The following is a 17,459-nucleotide window of genomic DNA, read 5'->3' as shown; positions in this document are numbered from 1 at the left end:
ATAAGCTTGAACAAAGCCATGTATACCTGGCCAGTAAAACTGTCATTGGACGAGAGCATAAGTTTTCTAATACCCGAGTGCCCTACACTTGGACTATCATGACATTCATAAAGAATTTGCCGCCGAATGTCTGTGTCTGTCGGTACACAAACTCTCCCCTTATGGAGTAGGTACCCATTGTCGATGGTGAAATGCTTCCATCGCTGTAGTTCATCACTCGATAGAGGAGAACTAGGTGTGGAGGTTAATGTTACACTACCATCATTGGAGTGAGAAGGATCCCTCATTTGTACATGGCTCCACACTTTGGAATATGCTTCATCATGCTCATATTTTCCTTTGAGAGAATCCAAAAATTCACTACAAAGTTCCGTGAACAAGAGAGAATTGATCTCCGGCATACGACTTAGAGCGTCAGCCACCACATTGTATCAACCTTTACGATACCGGAGCTTGGCGCCATATTCCCGAAGAATCTCGGTCCACCTGGCTTTCCGACCCTTCAAATCCGTTTGTTGAGTAAACCATGTGATGCTTTCACGGTCAAACACAATCTCAAACTGAGCACCATACAGATAATGCCGCCATGTTTTTAAGGCAGACACTATTGCATAGAGTTCGCGCTCATAAGCAAAGTAGTTATGCTGAGCTGCATCAAGCTTCTTGCTTTCAATGCAATTGGCCGTTCGTCTTGTAACAGGACTGCTCCAATAGCACGATTACTGGCATCCGTTTCCAAAACGAATGGTTTCAAATGATCTACAATAGCTAGTATGGGAGTTGTAGCTAATGCATCCTTGAGCGTATTGAAATTGTGCTGTTGTGCGGGTCCCCACTGAAAAGCTTTGCCTTTGCCTTTCAGTTGATCCATCATGGGAACACCAATATTAGCATAGTTTTTAACGAGCCTGTGGTAAAAACCCGCAAATCCTTTAAAAATCTGTAACTCTTCCAGATTTTTAGGAGAAGGCCATTGCCGGGTTGTATCCACTTTAGATTGATCCATATATAGCCCATTAGTTGAAATAACATGTCCCAGATAGTGAATTTCTTCTTTCAGAAAATCACACTTAGATTCCTTGGCATATAATTTATTTGTTCGTAACAACTCGAACACCTGCCTGAGATGTTGTAAGTATTCTTCTTCAGAAGCAATGTAGACTAGAATGTCATCGAGGAAAACGATGACAAATTTGCCCAAGTACGGCTTCAAGACACTACCCATAAGTGTCATGAATGTTGTGGGTGCATTGGTTAACCCAAAGGGCATCACCAAGAACTCGTACTGTCCAAACCTTGTTCGGAATGCAGTTTTGGGTATATCAGCAAGTCGAATACGGACTTGGTGATAACCTGACCGTAAGTCTATTTTCGTAAAAATGCGAGCATGAGTGAGTTTGTCGAACAACTCATCCACTCGTGGCAATGGGTACTTTTTCTTAACCGCAACCGCATTTAAGCCACGGTAGTCTACGCATATGCGCATACTGTCGTCTTTTTTCTTTACTAATAGGATAGGAGAAGCCCATGGTGAAGAATTGGGTTGTATAAACCCTCTGGTAAGGTAGTCAGCAAGCTGATGCTCCACCTCAACAGCTTCAGAGTAACTCATACGATAGGGCGGTTTACTGACAGGTTTATAGTCTGCAACCACATCGATGCTATGTTGCATCGATCGTGTCGGCGGTAATCCTGGTGGCAAATCATTAGGAAAAACATCTTGAAATTCCTTTAATAATTTTTGTAACTCACTAGCAATGTTTGCTTGTTTGGAAGTAGCCATTGGTGGAAGAGATGAGAGAGAAGCATGCGGCGTTGAAGAATGTTCAACAGATTCAATGTTAGAGAGAAAATGAGACAATGAGTAACACAAAAAAACTTGATCTATTTCATTATCAGAAACGAGCTGCATAAACTTAGCTGTACATATCAAATGGCGAAGAAGGTACATCCTTCTCTCCCAACAACGACACATGTGCGCCATGGGATTCGAACATCAAATTGTTGTGCTCATAGCTACGCTTTAGTGATGGTCCTAAGCTATGCAACCACTCCCTACCAAGGACCACGTTTGCCCTCTCCATGTTCATAACCTTAAAATTCAAGGATGTGGAGTAACCTTGTACTTCCAACGGAACAGCTCGAACTTGAGTATCCCAGATTTTGGTATCATGTCCATTCATCATTGCTACCTTGTAGTGGTGGGTACTCGAGTTTGAGGCAAGTTGAGTTCTTTTCACCAATCCATAATTGATGAAATTGCGAGTAGCACCATCATCTACCAAGATGCGCACCTTGTGCCCTTGCAGAGATCCGTGCATACGTACTAATTCATGTGGTCCGAAGGTCTGTTGCCACATGGAAGCTGTGAGACATCATTCATGCACCACCTCGGTGTGTGTTACTTCCACTATAGAGAATCGTGAGGAAGACTCAAGAGGCAGCAATTGCACCGTGTGCATTGCTTTTTCCTTGCCATGTGCAACAGATTTCCCCTTGGGACAATCCTTTTTGCCATGACCGCTTCCTAGACATTGAAAATATAATTTCTCTTTCTTAGCTTTATCAAAGTCCTCAGGAGAGAGAGGACCTTTGGACCCCTTGGGTTTTTAAGATGTTTCTAAATTGGCTACTTTAAAATTCCTTTTATTGTGCCCAAATTGTGTGCGTGTATTACCATGTGTATTAGCAGACACGTGAGTGTTATGTGCTTTCTTTTCATCTAGATCATCGTAAATATGTGCTTTCACTATGGCTTCCTCAAGTGTTTTAGGGTCTTGGGTCTTGACGTGCTTCTTAAGCTCTGGTGTTAAACCTCGTAAATCCCCGTACTTGCTGAAAGTTATCTAAGCCTTCCAACTTGAGGATAACATCCCGATAGTGAGATATATATTCAAGTAATGATGGGTATTGACACGTGTCCCAAGCCGTCCAATTTCGATCTGCCTCATTTGTAGGCAAAAATTATATGCGAAACATAGCTTCAAAAGCTGCCCAACTTTGTGGTATGATATTCTTCTCCTTGAGAGACATCCACCATTTGTAGGCCTTGCCTTCCAGAGTTGGGCTCGTTTGCAGTGCTCTGACTGCGTCCGGAGTACGCCGTAAGGCGTGAATTCCATCCCACTTGCTGAGAAAGATATTCACTACATCCTTATTGCAGTCTCGGTCTTCTCCCTTAAAAGCCAGTGGTTTGGTGTTTTTCAACAACTCATCCACCTCTTTTGCAGTGAGAGTGTGCAAAGTATCAGCAGCTGGACCTTGCCCTTGATTAGAAGGGCCTTGCCCCTGTGTAGCAACGTGCTCATGCATGTGCATGTCAGCAGGACCCTTGGACTGCTGTTGCATTGATTGAATCACTAATGTGGATAATTTAGTGAAATTTTCATTTAAAGATTTAAAAATTTCCTTCCATAACTGATATGCGTGTCGGAAGTGCACGAAATTCTTGAATGTCGAGCAATTCATAAGTGTCATTACCTGCTGTAGCGTCGCGGGTACTCTCCTTGAGAGCATCCGGCCGCGGGCCATCATGGGCAGGATCATGCGTACTTTGCTCAAAATCAAAAGTCATTTTGATATCTGAATCCATGGTGACACAGTGCGGTGCAAGGAATAGTCAGAAAAATACATGAGATTAAGAGCGCTTGCAAAGTTTAATTAGCCTTGCTAATCCCGTCGAAGTCGATATTATCCAAGTGGAAATCAATCTGAAATGTCCGTCGTGTAGGGAATTCCTTAATCCCTTGTAGCAGAATCGATTATGCGTTCGACCATAATTGATTTTGAAAAATAACATCACTTTGAACTCCCCTTGAGATGCTTTTATTAAATTTCTGATTTTCTGCCGATAATACGCAGAGAATGTGTGTGTTGATGTACTTGCCAGCCATGTCGAAATGCCAAGCCTCGTCAAAGCTTCACAAGAAGGGGGGGGGGGGGGGGGGGGGGGTACCCCACTGTGGGTACCATCCCTAGTTTGTTGAAAAAAAACTTTGTCTACTAACCCCCAAGGGGTTGGGCGTCCGTCGGGTGCGTACTTGGAGTTGCTCACCGGCTATGGCCGACTGCAGACAGCACGAGGGGTTGAGCAAAGCTTCCCCCGCCTCGTAGGATGTTCATCTCCGCCTGCTACAGGCACGGGAAAAGGTCCCCATGCCGACGCGATGCCGTAGAGCCCGCAAGGACGTAATTTGGTGCAAGTCGTCGACAAGCGGCTTCTCCTTGCAAGGGCTGTTGCCCACGCCTTCGGACTTGTCGTCCTCCTCACAGGGGGTGAGCTCCACGCCCCCTTGACCCCGACATGCAAAAAAGCATGCAGAATTGTGTGGCTCCCCTCCTCCACGACTGTGCCTTTCCCAAAAAAGGAACCTTGCTCTTGATACCAATGTTAAACAAGGGGAACTAGAGCCTAGGAGTCCACCTCCCAACCACCCACTATATAGCATGGCTCCTAGCCCTTTGCTTTAGTTGGACTCCCTTTCCACACTGCCTAGCCCGGCCTTGCCCTTGTCTAGTCCGGCTTTGCCGTTGTCCTGACAAAGTACCTATTGAATGATGCCAGCATCAAAGGCAATCCTCGTGGATTCCACAACCACTTCCATGTCTCAATTTTTTAGTAGTGACCTTTCATTGATGTGAAAAACATACTTTCTAATGTTTTGAATGGGTATTGAACATTTCTGCTCCACGGGTTGAAAGAATTCTTTGATCTCTATTGCTTTGTCATCCATGGCAGACTACATAACTTGTGACATTATCTGCCCCTTATTCACCATGTCTGAGCTTTGCGACAAACTCTGTGTTGAGAAGGAGAACTCACTGCATGATGGCAATGACGCGAACCAGGAGTAGGTCAAGGTGTGTGTAGCAAGTGTTGGGGAAGGTGATGTATGCATAGCAATAGATGTGGATGTAGTGAAGGAGGTGGTGCAGTAACGAGCTCTTCAAGACAAGGTGCAAGGTGCACGAGATGTGGAGGAATGAGAGCAAGATCGCAAACACGCCTCATAGTTATCCTAATCCTAGCCAGCATGAATGCACCATTTGTCTGGCGCCTCGAGGTTTTGCCCCGGGGCGGTCACGTATCAAAAGCTTCCTATATCACGTGCGTTCAAGAGGTTATTAATAATACCTCAATATACATACTATATTTACACTACATGCCTATTTAAAAAACCCCCACCTCCCTCTGAATGTATACATTTTGATACATTTTGATCTTTTAATAATCCTCTCCGGTTAACTCACGTGATAGCATACACATTCTAAAAAGTGACCGCCCCGGGGGTTTTGCCCACCCTATTTGACACAGCACACGTGCATTGGTTTGCCATTTCAATGTCATTTCTAGACAATATGACCTAGAAGTTGACCCTTCCATGCCATTAAGATTGACTTAAAAGAGGTTCATACAAATCCACTTTTCCTTGCATCTCTCAAACACCATTTTCAAAAATAAGAGATGCATATCCTTTGTTGAGAAGATTATGAAAAATTCCACAAAGATAGCCAAAAATCTGTGTAAGAACTCACACATTGAAAGGTAGCTGTCCCATTCTTCTTTAGCACAACCACTATTGGAAATAACTAGTCACTGCTTGCTATCATTGTAATGAATCCTACTTTTAGTAGGTTGTCGATCTCCTCTTTGACCTTCTTAGCATAGTTAGGATTCATTCTATATCATTGGAGCCTTAATGGTCTTGTATCTGGTTTAAGTGGTATCTTGTGCCGATTGACCTCTAGATCTACTCCTTTTAGGTATGTGTGTTCCCAAGCAAATACATCCTTGTACTTCTAAAACAATTGCTTAGCTTTTTCCTTGTCAAATGCTTATTGATTTTGAACATTATGGGATTGTCCTTTGAACCGTGTTTCCATCTTTCTATTTCTTGGTCATCTAGCAATAACTAGTTTGGTCCATCTCCATTCCTTTTTGCAAAAAACTCAACCTCCTTTATCAGTTTGAATTCTTGCTACATATTCATTGAATGGATTCTCTAACTCAACTAACCATGCTTCCATCTCTATCTGTTCAGTACTTCGATCAAGATTCTTGCATTGGTCTGCCCTTGACCCACCTCTAATCTGGAATCCTGAGCTAATTGAGCTAGTGTTCTACCATCCAGAGTTATTGTCCTCTTGCCTGGGTTGGACTCAATAAAGTTTTCTATATATTGTCGTCTTTGCCTTTCAATTTGATCCCTATCCATAGCCACTACATTCAAATCAATCTCTGCTATGGGAAATATGTTCATAGATGCGAGCAGATTCTTGATCTTCTTTGTCCCATACTTCCTGCAAAGCTCCTATTGTCTCATGGATTTCTTCTAGCTCCTACTATTATTGGTCTTTACCTAGATACATTGATTGGGTCCTTGAATCGTCAACATCCAACCCACATAGTCTGTTGCCGCACTTCTGAGCCATGGTCTACCAAATAACATACTATATGCCTGGCAATGAACCCCCTGACCTCGAAAATGACATAGATGCTCACCTCAACTAGAGGGAGGTTAAGGACTTGGGGATTCCCAGTATTCAGCTCAGTCAAGGAGACAAAATTCAGAGAGAGCCAAGAGATGCTCTCGATCACATGGGTCTTAGAGGACAGATAAGGGCAAGGCAAAGATCATAGTGATGGGAGTGACGACAACAGATGGATTCACAAAAGGCAACACATAAGAAATCTAAAAGGAAGCATGAGACGAACACAATCACAAAAATCGATGATTAGAACAATGACAAGTGGGATGCGGATACTAACTGTTACAGCAATCATTGCACCAAAGAGCGAAAATCGAATTTGAAGGAAAAATACATACACGTGGACCATGACTCACACCATCATCAAACCAGACACACTAAGTGCTCCACTAATATGAAGATTGCTCTTCCAATATTCAAGGGTGGAAAGAAGAATGATCTTGATGTTCACATTCAGGCATTCAAATAATACATTGAAGTGAAGGACATCGATGAAGATACTCAGAGAATATTTTCCACAGACCTTGAAGGATGCGACACGGAAGTGGTATTACCACTACCTATCCTGCAAGCTCAGAGCGTACATCGAGCTGATCAAAGCATTTTGTCTAGACTATACAGACAATAGAGGTGATGAAGATATCTTCTGTGAGCTGGATAAGATTAAGTGGAGAAAGCTCTCAGTCAGAAGCTATGTTGAGAAAATCAAAGAACCGACAAAGCAACTGAATGAGCCTCCCTCAAAGAAAAGAATGCGTGCTTGGTTGCTCGGTGGCTTTAAAAGAAAAAAGCTCAGGGAACATGAGGTTCCAACACCGACAATGAAGCTCACTGACCTAGTATAAAGAGCATTGAATCTAGAGCAATAGGCAAAGAAAGAAAGGGGCCACAAGGGATGAAGAACCTCCAATGACAGTGAGACGTCAATTGAGGAGTAAAGTCCAACTCTAGCTCCATTTCCTCTGACAGTGAGTCAGATGATTAGGTTATAGAGAAGAAGAAAGGATCTTGGACAAAGAGGATTGAAGCTATGTCTAAACAAATTGTGGAGATGTCCAAGATCAGACCTTTTAGTCAGTAAGGTAGAAACCTAGTGTTCGAAATGTAGATCCAAAGATCACAAGTCTGATGAGTGCTCCCAATATACATATTGTAAGGCATTTGGCCATGTCCTGAATAACAAAAAAATCAAGATACATCATTATAAGAAGGGAAAAGATTTGTCCATGGTTGCATTAACCAACCTAGAGGTGCCAACAATAGATGGAACATATGGTACAAGAGAAAATGAGGCTAGTACTAGTACTAGGCTTGGAAGAGGGCGATATCATAGTACCAATGGACGAGGGCGAGGTATAGCTGACTTCGAACAGAGGAATTTCAATTGCTTCACTTGCGAAAAGTATGGACACTTCGAGGCCCAGTGTCCAAATAGTCCGAAGCTAGCTAAACCAATTCCAGTGAGAGTTATTATCAGAAGTGTTGGAGTGGTGATCGAGGATCTACCAAACGAGCCTAAACAGGAAACAAATTAGATTGAAGAGGCTCAAAGATGGGAAAAGGAATGATCCACATGGAAAGCTAAGGGCAAGGCTAAGGTGGTTGATGAGTGGCAAGAGCATAGAACTCTGGCAGCGAAGATCAAAAAGGATTTGCCTAAGAAGATGCTAGAGAAATCTGAGTGCTCTGAAGCTAGGACCATTCAGAGGATGACGCCACAATTTTCAATAGCTCAAGAATGTAAGCCCATAAAAGCCATGTCTAGTAAGAAAGAAGCTGGTGAGGGAGTGGATGAGTTAGTGATGGCCTCGATGGAGTGCCTAGAGGAGGAAATACGGCAAGTCTAAACAAACTTGGTTGGGGTTGAGAACATAGACCTAAGGATAAAAATTATTCAAGGATAATCCAGATCCTTGCCCAAGCATCAATCAACCACCAAATGTAGTAGGTCAGCTGAGTGGAATTGCAAGGACAAATAGTTGGAAGAAAGGTCTTCCAATTCAGACAGCATGTTTGGTAATGAGCAAGATGAGATTTATGTCAAGGTTTATGAGCACATTGAAAAGCTAAATGTGGAGTTGGACGATATTAGGCGGACCCTACCAAAGGTTGTGAAATTTATTAGAATGAAGCAATGGCCATGGACCTGTCTGCCATTGAAGATGATGAAGTGCCAGTCATCTAGTTAGATTATAATATCTGGAAGCAATGGGATACTTTATTAGGTGTAATATTGGATGGCGGGGCATGGGTGAATATACTAGGGGAACATGTCATCAAAAACTTGGGATTCAAAAAATGAAATTGACACCGTTTAGGATAATAATGGTTGACCAATGAGTTGTTGAGGCCACTAGGTTCTTCAACCACAATGTTGATGTGATCTTACCCCTCCATGAAAACCATGGTCAATCTTCTTCCTCTACTCGATCTTCTGGATGGCATGCTTGACATCAACTAACTCCAAACCCCAATGAGGAAATAGTTTCCATGCGAAGAGCTTTAGCTCACCACTGATTGCCAAAATGGAATGAGCTAGTCACTTCTGACCGCTATTCTAGGTTAAAGACTTGGAGTTAATTCAAACTTCAGGTTCAATCGTCAGATAACACACAAACTAAACAAAGACTGAAATGGAATATAAAGATAAGAGACAATAATTGATGTGTATGTAGATACTAAGAATTGTACAACTTGCACCAGATAAAACTACACAAGAGTTAAATGATGCTCAAAGCAAATGCTCAACGACTATTACAAAAGGGTAACTCTAGACCACGGAATGACTAGCCCACAAAATGAAGTAATGGGTCCTATTTATAGGTACCTGTACTAAGCTCTGTCTGACTGCACACTATACAATGGTGGTAACTCTATCGGGTAACTGCCACATCCTAGTAACTATACTGTCAACACCTAAGGCCTGTTCCCACCGTCTACATCATCACTTCTTTTGCCTTGTGCAAGAGAGGATGGAAATAACAAGACAAAAGGGCATACATGAATCTCTCTTTAGCTAATGTCCATTCCTATGCAGACTATTGGAGAGAGTGAGAGAGAGAGAGCAAAGCACCTACCCGTGATAATGAGCTCTCTCCTATTTTTATCCCCAATGCCCAAGATGACACCTCTCTGAAGCCATTCATGTTGACTACATGAATCAGACTTGGTGTAATCAAACTATGATTGCTTCTTTATAGTAGATTTAGATCATAATTAGCTTGTAATAGAAACTATGCTTGTTGCATGTCGTAAAATCCCTCTATAGCAATAATAAGGAGTTTCCAATCGTCTTTTTGACAAGTTGCTAATGTGGTTGCAAGCATTTGTGGTAGCACAAACTACACCACATAGTTTCTTGGCAAGATACCTCAAGGTAATGATGGGTTTGTGATAGGGATAAAGGTGAGAATCCATAGTTGGCAGGTTGACAACTTGTTTAAGCCTTTTTGATCAATTTATATAGACAACAAATTGAAGTTTTTGGCTTACTTATTTCAAAAGAACAAAAAACGACCTCTTTATTGCGCACTATAGAGAATCAACTGGTGTAATTAAACCATAAATACCTTTTTATAGTAAATTTATATCATGATTAGTTTGTAGAAATATCTATGCTTCTTGCACGCAGTAAACTCCTTCTAGATGGTAATAATTTGTTGCTACAAGTAGTGTCTAGCTGTCTTTTTGGCAATTGCTAATGGATACAAGTATTCATGCTAGTCCAAACTACACCACACAGTTTGATAGTGAGATACCTCAATGTGATCACGGGTTTGCAATCATTGTGGGATAATGTGTTGGCAACTTGTTTGAAGACTTTTTGATTAATTTATATAGACAACAAGTTGAAGTTTGGTTTACTTATTAGAACAAGACCTTTTGTCGATAATTTTTTTAAAAGACAAATAGGATAGTTGGCTTCTTGTTTTTGTAAGCATTGCTTGCTCACGAGTCTTGTATGAAAGAAGTGTGTAATAATCTCCTTAAATCAATTTAACCATCCTAACTTTCTATGGCTCAAGCTTAGTTTTAACGATTCTTCCTATTTTAACTATAAGAGTTCCCATCATGAAGCTCGTGAAAGGGGAAGGGGGGACACATCTTATCCTTGGCGATATCTTTGATATAGTAGGTACTAAACATGATGTGCATTAGATGTTATAGCATTAAATATGTTCAAGAACGAGAGTACTTGACAAATGAGCACTAGCAATACTCCCAAACAAAATGCACTCCAAAGTAGGATCTAAAAGAATCAGTTTAGGATCTATATATGAGAGTACTTGACAATTGAGCACTAGCAATGCTCCCAAACAAAATGCACTCCAAAGTAGGATCTAAAAGAATTACTTTAGGATCTATATATGAGAGACCTGTTTCACATATATATGCGCTCGAAACGTGCTCGGTCTTTGGTAGGACTCTTCCATAAGGTGTTATTTCGCTTTCGACTTGGTCTTCTTCCTTACAAGATTGGATTTCCTCATAGCAAAAATCCAGTGGGTCTTTTCTTCGCTCGAAGGGAAATTTGGGGTAAAAGCAAATCGGAAGGCTGAGGAGTGTATAGAGTACAATTATGAACCTTACTCCTTTTACTTCCCAGGCAAGCACGTCAACCGGTATGTTGAGTTGTCGTTAACGATAGTGCAAGAAGAGTGTTACTGCAATTGGCTGTAAAGTGGGGACTATTGCCCCCTTACCTTGATGTGTGAAAGTATTCAACTCTCTCTCTCTCTCTCTCTCTCTCTCTCTCTCTCTCTCCCCATATCATTTTTGTTGCCCTAGATCGAACGGCCAGGATGGATTGCGAGTTAGCAAATACTCACTGCCTAGTCATAAACCCCTTCCTTTCGAAGCTTGTTGTCTCTGAAGTCTGCGTCGGGGCCGAGCTCCCATCGTCGTTATGGTACGCTTTCCTCGTTTCCTGCATGATTAGGTTTGTCTTTGAGATCTTATTCTGTGCTAGGAGGGGGGTGTAGATCGGCTAGAGAAGAAATGGTCTTCTCGACGATACTGTCAACTTGTTCGATCGGGTTGACTGGCTTCGATGTCTCCGGAGGAGCCAGGGCCCTCCTCCATTTCTGTGAATGTCGCTGCGCTTTTTATGTAAGTTGTTCTTTCTTATGTGCAGGCATTTGCAAAGGCGAAGAAGACAAAGGCCTATTTCAAGCGCTATCAAGTGAAGTACAAGAGAAGACGGGGTAATTGTGCTACTCTTTTGCCTCTACCGACGATCTTCATTCTGGTTGTTGTGATTTATAACTACGACATTGTCTTGTCTGTTTGAAGCCGATGGATGAAGAGTTTCAAATTTTTTTGTTGATCCACCAGTAGCTCCGCAATGTTTGGGACATAGCCTCGTAGTGATGCCATTATCGTCCGGTTTATCCATTTGGGACATTTTGAGACACCCCCCCTTCGGATGGTTTTGACAAGTTGATCTCATTGTTGGCTGAAGAAAGGAAGCCTTCACAAACATTGCGAGCACTCTCAGCTGTCTTCTTCGTCTGCTGCTCTGCTGTTATGAGGATCTTTGTGAAGCAGGAGGTGTAGACTAGGTTTGGGCCAATAACGTTGCTGGTTGTAGAAAGCTGATGCCATAAAAAGAGAGAATATGCCCAATAGGCATGAGCGGAGAAGATCAGTTCTGCAACATATCTCGGTTAATTTTCATTATCTTCTCTGACCTGCCACTGAGCACACCCTATGCTAGTTTTCTTGCCTGAGGTCTATCTGATTCCCGAGTGAAATGGCCCATGAATAGTGTCTAGCAGGTTTCCTGATGGAAGATCAGTTCTGCAATATATTTTGGTTAATTTTCATAATCTTTCCTGACCTGCCACTGAGAACACCCTATGCTAGTTTTCTTGCCTGAGGCCTATCTGATTCCCAGGTGAAATGGCCCATGAATAGTATCTAGCAGGTTTCCTGATGGTGGTTATGTGTATGCAGCTGTCTGAAGCCCCATCCTGAATCTGCCCAATTGGTACTTGTTGGTACAATGCTTCTTCAAATGCATGCCACTTTCTATTAGCCTGCCTTGCTATTTTGAATCTCCTTGGAAAGAGCTTGCCTCTGAATTAACTTTGTCCTGTGACAAAACAAAAGTTTGAGGTTTTTGTGTTTCGGTTATGTGGGCATGGATTTCCATTTCAGAAAAAGTAATTATAAGCAAATGGCAGACTTGTTTTCTTGGGTGTGTCGGGGCTTCAGAAATTGTGGCTTTGTTTTCATGGATTTTGTTGGAGACCAGATTATTTCATTTGCATATTGTAAGGTTTAGCATTTTTATGTGGTATTTCTTCTCGCAGCTGGCAAGACTGATTACCGAGCAAGGGTCAGGCTTACCAACCAGGACAAAAATAAGTACAACACCCCAAAGTATCGCCTTGTTGTGCGATTTGTATCCCTAATGTATTCACCCATTTTTCCAAGCTCTGCTAGGTGTAAATTGTTCTGTTTTTCCTGGATGATTTCCTTAGCTATTATGACAGACCAACAAGGACATCACTGCCCAGATAACGTATGCCACTCTAGCTGGTGATGTTGTTCTTGCAGCGGCCTACTCTCATGAGCTACCTCAATATGGGCTTAAAACAGGGCTGACAAATTATGCGGCAGGTGATTAGGCTTCTGTCAAGCATCAATCAGCATGCTTTGTCTAGTCCAGCTAGAGTTTATGCCTGTGCATGCTGGTAGTAATGATTTTTTTGGATTCGCTAAAGGTTTTTTTGGGTGATGCAGCATACTGCACTGGATTGCTACTTGCTCGGAGAGTTTTGAAGCAGTTTGATCTAGACCAGGAATATGTTGGCAATGAGGAGGTAACTGCCATGACTTTTACATTGGTAAAGTTATTTGTTGGTTTTTGTCACTTTTAATTGAGTATGCAAACTCTTCTTGCAGGCTACAGGGGAGGACTATAACGTTGAGGAGGCTGGTGAACGCCGACCTTTCAGGGCCCTCCTTGATGTTGGCCTTGTGAGAACCACCACGGGGAACCGGGTTTTTGGAGCCTTGAAGGTTTGTTAGGACGTTTGATGACATGATTCCAGCATGATTAAGTTTTTCATTTTTCTCAAGATTTATAGTGGCTGTGTTCAGGGTGCTTTAGATGGGGGTCTGGATGTTCCACATAGTGACAAGAGGTTTGCAGGGTATAGTAAAGAAGAGAAGTCATTGAATGCAGATGCTCATAGGAGATATATTTTTGGAGGTCATGTGGCTGATTACATGAAGGTAAGTCTAGTCATGATTTATATATTTGCTCTTTATAGCTGTTTGGGTGTGTTTAGTGAGGTTATTTTGGAAAAGCAGATGCTGCGTGAGGATGAGCCCGAGAAGTACCAGCTTCAGTTCAGCTCTTTTATAAAGAATGGGGTGGAGCCTGAAAGTTTGGAGGAAGTGTACAAGAGTGTACATGCTGCGATTAGGGCTGACCCTTCAATTAAGCACACTGAGAAGCATGTGCCAGCAGAGAGGAAGAGGTAAGTTTAAGTCTTTTGGCTTTTGTTTTACACTATTTTTTCCCAGATTTCTTATTGTTACCAGCTCTTCTTGCAGCTATAAAATGAAGAAGCTTACTTACGAGGAGAGGAAGGCTAACTTGATTGCTCGTCTCAATGCTATCAATGAGGTTGAGGATGATGATTAGTTAAATTATTATTGAACCTGACCTGAGTTTTGGACCATTATCTTTGCTTTGAGCTGAGCCTATCAAGGTGAAGACCTTGTTTTGTACGGTCAGTTTTGCAGTGTAGTAGTTTTCGGCTTCCAAGGAATGGCTTTATTGTCTTTGCCAGTCAGTTATTTGTTCATTTCTCATTGTATGTTCAGGTCATTGATTTTGTAGGCTTTTGTGTATTTGGATTTGTCTGTTCTTTAATAGTTGAAAGACATTAAGATTCCGCTGACTCCTGAAGGACATTATATCAGATAATTCATGGTGCTCAAGTAGAGGTGGATGCTTCATGACTGGTTTTTGCTTGGTAATCTTAATACTGCATCTGTGGCCTCGACGAAGCTTCGAAGTCAAAAGTTATTAAACCTTGACAAGAATTTGCCTTGGTTCTTTCACTGGAAAAAATTGTTTGTATTTTCTGAAGATCTGAAAGCTGTCATGGGCAACACTTCATTTCTCGTCACTGGGATGTTTACTCACTTCAAATGGTTTTGCTGGCCCTGTATGCTCAATATAGAAAAGTTCTCAGTATGGGAGAGTTCTTTAGGCAAGGTAGTGCCATGACTCCTACTTGAGTGCAATTTATACAATTACCTAGATAATGCTTATTTGCTGGAGTCAAAAGATTCTGTACAGTTTCAAAAGATGTTTTGAGTTTTTCGTGGTCAATGCGGTATATGCAAATGGAGAAAGTGTCTGGATAAGTATTGATTATGTGTAAGGAATCATTGCTTCGTGTGAAACTGCATATGCAGATTGTCCTAGCAGACCCTTGTTTATAAGCGACATGCCCCAACTCGAGGGATCTACGGTCACGGTTTCATCCACCAATTACAGGATCTACGGTGGATAAAAAAAGTGGGCTCCCGTCCAGACTTGAACCTGGACCTGCCCCTACACACTTGTGCCCTCTATCCAGCTCGGCTAGCGCGTTTGATTGAAAGTAATGCGTGCCAGGCACTATATAATTCTAGCGGTCTAAAATGCCTGCCCTGCCGAAAATGAACCCCCGTCGTCAATCCCTCCAGTTGTAACCCGTGTTATATATAAATGAGGCTAGCAGACATGCTGGTTGGAAAATAAAGACCCAATTGATCATTGTATGTGAGTTGTGTATTGGGCCTTGTTAATTGTGCAGATAGTAATGCTCAAGTATGTATTGCATGTTTAGCTTCTGGCCCTCAGGTCTTGAAGCTCCTTATGCTGCGTCCCCAAGTTTGTTTGTCGGTTGTACTAATTTACTAATTCCATTTCAAGGGTCTCAGCATATGATAGTCTCAAAATTTCTTCAATTGCTATGTTGGTAAGTATCTTGCCTTCCAATCTACCTTTTTAATTATCTAAACTCTAATCTTTGAGCTCCAAGGTTTTTCTTGTAGGTCTAATCTTTATGGGTTGGTTAGGACTGTGTTCTGTAAGGTATTTTCTCTGGATGAGGCCTTCAGTTCTGCTGCTACTTGGTTGGGTGTGAATGTCTAGCTTTTCAGTTTGGCTCTTCTTTTTCCCTGTGCAAGGTCGCCCCTTATCGATCAAAATCCCCGTACTGATCTGAAGATATCCATTGATTGTGGAAATGAGTTAGCTAGCTGGGGTGAATATATGTGATTGGACTAACAATCCACTGGGTTTCAAGTTTCCTGGTTGAAATCATTCTGTTTGAACGAGATAACCGGTTCACTTTCAAACTTATGTTCTTTTTGGAATTGCTAGTAATTTGAACTGTTTAGCGGGTCTGCTATTCAAGTGCTGTCAACGATTGTTGAGTTTATGTAGAACAGCATAAGCTTCTGTAATTGACATGTAGGAGGCTTGTCATGTCCCTAGGAATCCTGAGCAGTCTGGCCAGTGTAAACCGGTCCTATCTATGGTCATACTGTGAGGATTCTATACGGCAAGGCTATTAATGTGTTACGTGTTTCGTGCCTTTAATGGCTAATTTCTTTTGCTCTCTTATAGTTATCATTTTAATGTGCACATATTCCTAAATATTATATGCCTCCTATAGTTATGATCTCCAAGGACCTCCTATCACTAATGATAGTAGGCCTTATCACTAATGGTTATATTCTCTGAACACCAATTTCACTCATTGTAGTAAGGAAGGAGAGAGAGAGAGAGAGAGAGAGAGAGAGAGAGGCACACGAAAGAGCAAGACAGAACAAGCAAATATACACATTTGTTTACAAGGGCATCATGCCTATTAATGCACAACACATTGAAGTCAGAAGAAATGGAAGGCTAGCAATAAAGCTGAATGAGCATGTGACTCACTTCCAAGCCCCACGGCGGCGAAGAGGTGCATAGTAGTATTCCCAAATTTTATCTAATCGTACAAGTGAAGGTATAATAAAGCATCACTCTCCTTTATTGTCGTGAAAGTAGTTCGCACAATTTTGTTTTTGCGCATTGGAGCTTCTGAACTTGTAGCCTTGGGAAGATGGTAGCAATTGCTTGGACACAAAGGAGGGATGTTGGGACAAATGTCACAAAGCAAGACGATGCGAGCGCAGCCTCCCTTCATAGGGGAGACTAGAAGGAGAAGGCCAAGTGTTGCGTATGGCTGTCACAAGGGGCAATGAGGGGTGGTGCAATGCAGATGACGAAATGTTTTTTATGAAGTATTGCGAGTGAAGTTCAATACATCACAGGGTATGGTGAAGGTTGTCAATTCGTGAGGTTTAAAATTGTATTGATGCTTTTCATAATTAGTGCTAGACAATACCCTCAAGTTGGTAGATAGGAAGAGAAATTTCTTTGAATCTGCACGAGTAATGAAGAAACATAAAGAGGCGAGAGAATTAGGTCTCCCTAATCTCGGAAAAATAAAAAACCTTTTTAAACATCATAAGTGCGTAAGGTGAGTTTAGGAAATGGAAAGATCTATGAAGGTGGAAAGTTAAGACCATGTTTACATGTAAAAAGCTGGTGCATTACTCTCCTTTATATTCCCCTTGGAGTTTGCTTCTCTTTCAAGTGTCCATGCTTAATGAAGGTAGTGAATATTTTTATTTTGAAGCCATTAGGTCTCCCCAATTTCAAAAAAATAAAAATTCTTAAAAATTCTTTCAATACATATTAATTGCAAAAGTGTAGGGTGAGTTTGGCAAATGAAAAGAAAGATGAAGGTGGAAAGTCAAAATGCATGTGGAATGTCAAAAGACAAATGAAGATGGAATGTCAAAAGACAAATGAAGGTGGAAAGTCAAGACCTTAATAGGTGTTTTTTTCCTCTTTCATTTTTCCTTTAGCGTTTTCTTCTAAGTTCTGTTTAACGTTTTCCTCTCTC

At 41.7% G+C, this 17,459-nt stretch overlaps 1 protein-coding gene across 1 annotated transcript; it reads left to right on the top strand.

Moving 5' to 3' along the window:
• The first annotated feature begins 11,311 nt into the window (after positions 1–11,311).
• Positions 11,312–14,297, top strand: LOC147444796 (large ribosomal subunit protein uL18-like). Its single transcript, XM_086527330.1, has 9 exons — positions 11,312–11,398; positions 11,624–11,693; positions 12,804–12,895; positions 12,987–13,113; positions 13,237–13,316; positions 13,399–13,515; positions 13,597–13,731; positions 13,810–13,979; positions 14,056–14,297. Exons 1-9 carry the CDS (start codon positions 11,396–11,398, stop codon positions 14,144–14,146), a joined length of 885 nt encoding a protein of 294 aa, XP_086383456.1. The 5' UTR covers positions 11,312–11,395; the 3' UTR covers positions 14,147–14,297.
• The last annotated feature ends 3,162 nt before the right edge of the window (positions 14,298–17,459 follow it).

This window comes from Adiantum capillus-veneris, chromosome 13, assembly GCF_014529385.1.
Source record: "Adiantum capillus-veneris isolate H3 chromosome 13, ASM1452938v2, whole genome shotgun sequence".
Taxonomy (NCBI): Eukaryota; Viridiplantae; Streptophyta; class Polypodiopsida; order Polypodiales; family Pteridaceae; genus Adiantum; species Adiantum capillus-veneris.
Note: the sequence above shows the minus strand (reverse complement) of the source record. Positions and strands in the feature narration are given on the sequence as shown.

What these genes read in the sequence shown, in the direction of transcription:
- LOC147444796 (XM_086527330.1), top strand. An exon ending in GAAGTACAAGAGAAGACGGG is followed by an intron (nt 11,694 to 12,803) that starts GTAATTGTGCTA and finishes TTCTTCTCGCAG; the next exon opens with CTGGCAAGACTGATTACCGA. An exon ending in GTGCCAGCAGAGAGGAAGAG is followed by an intron (nt 13,980 to 14,055) that starts GTAAGTTTAAGT and finishes CTCTTCTTGCAG; the next exon opens with CTATAAAATGAAGAAGCTTA.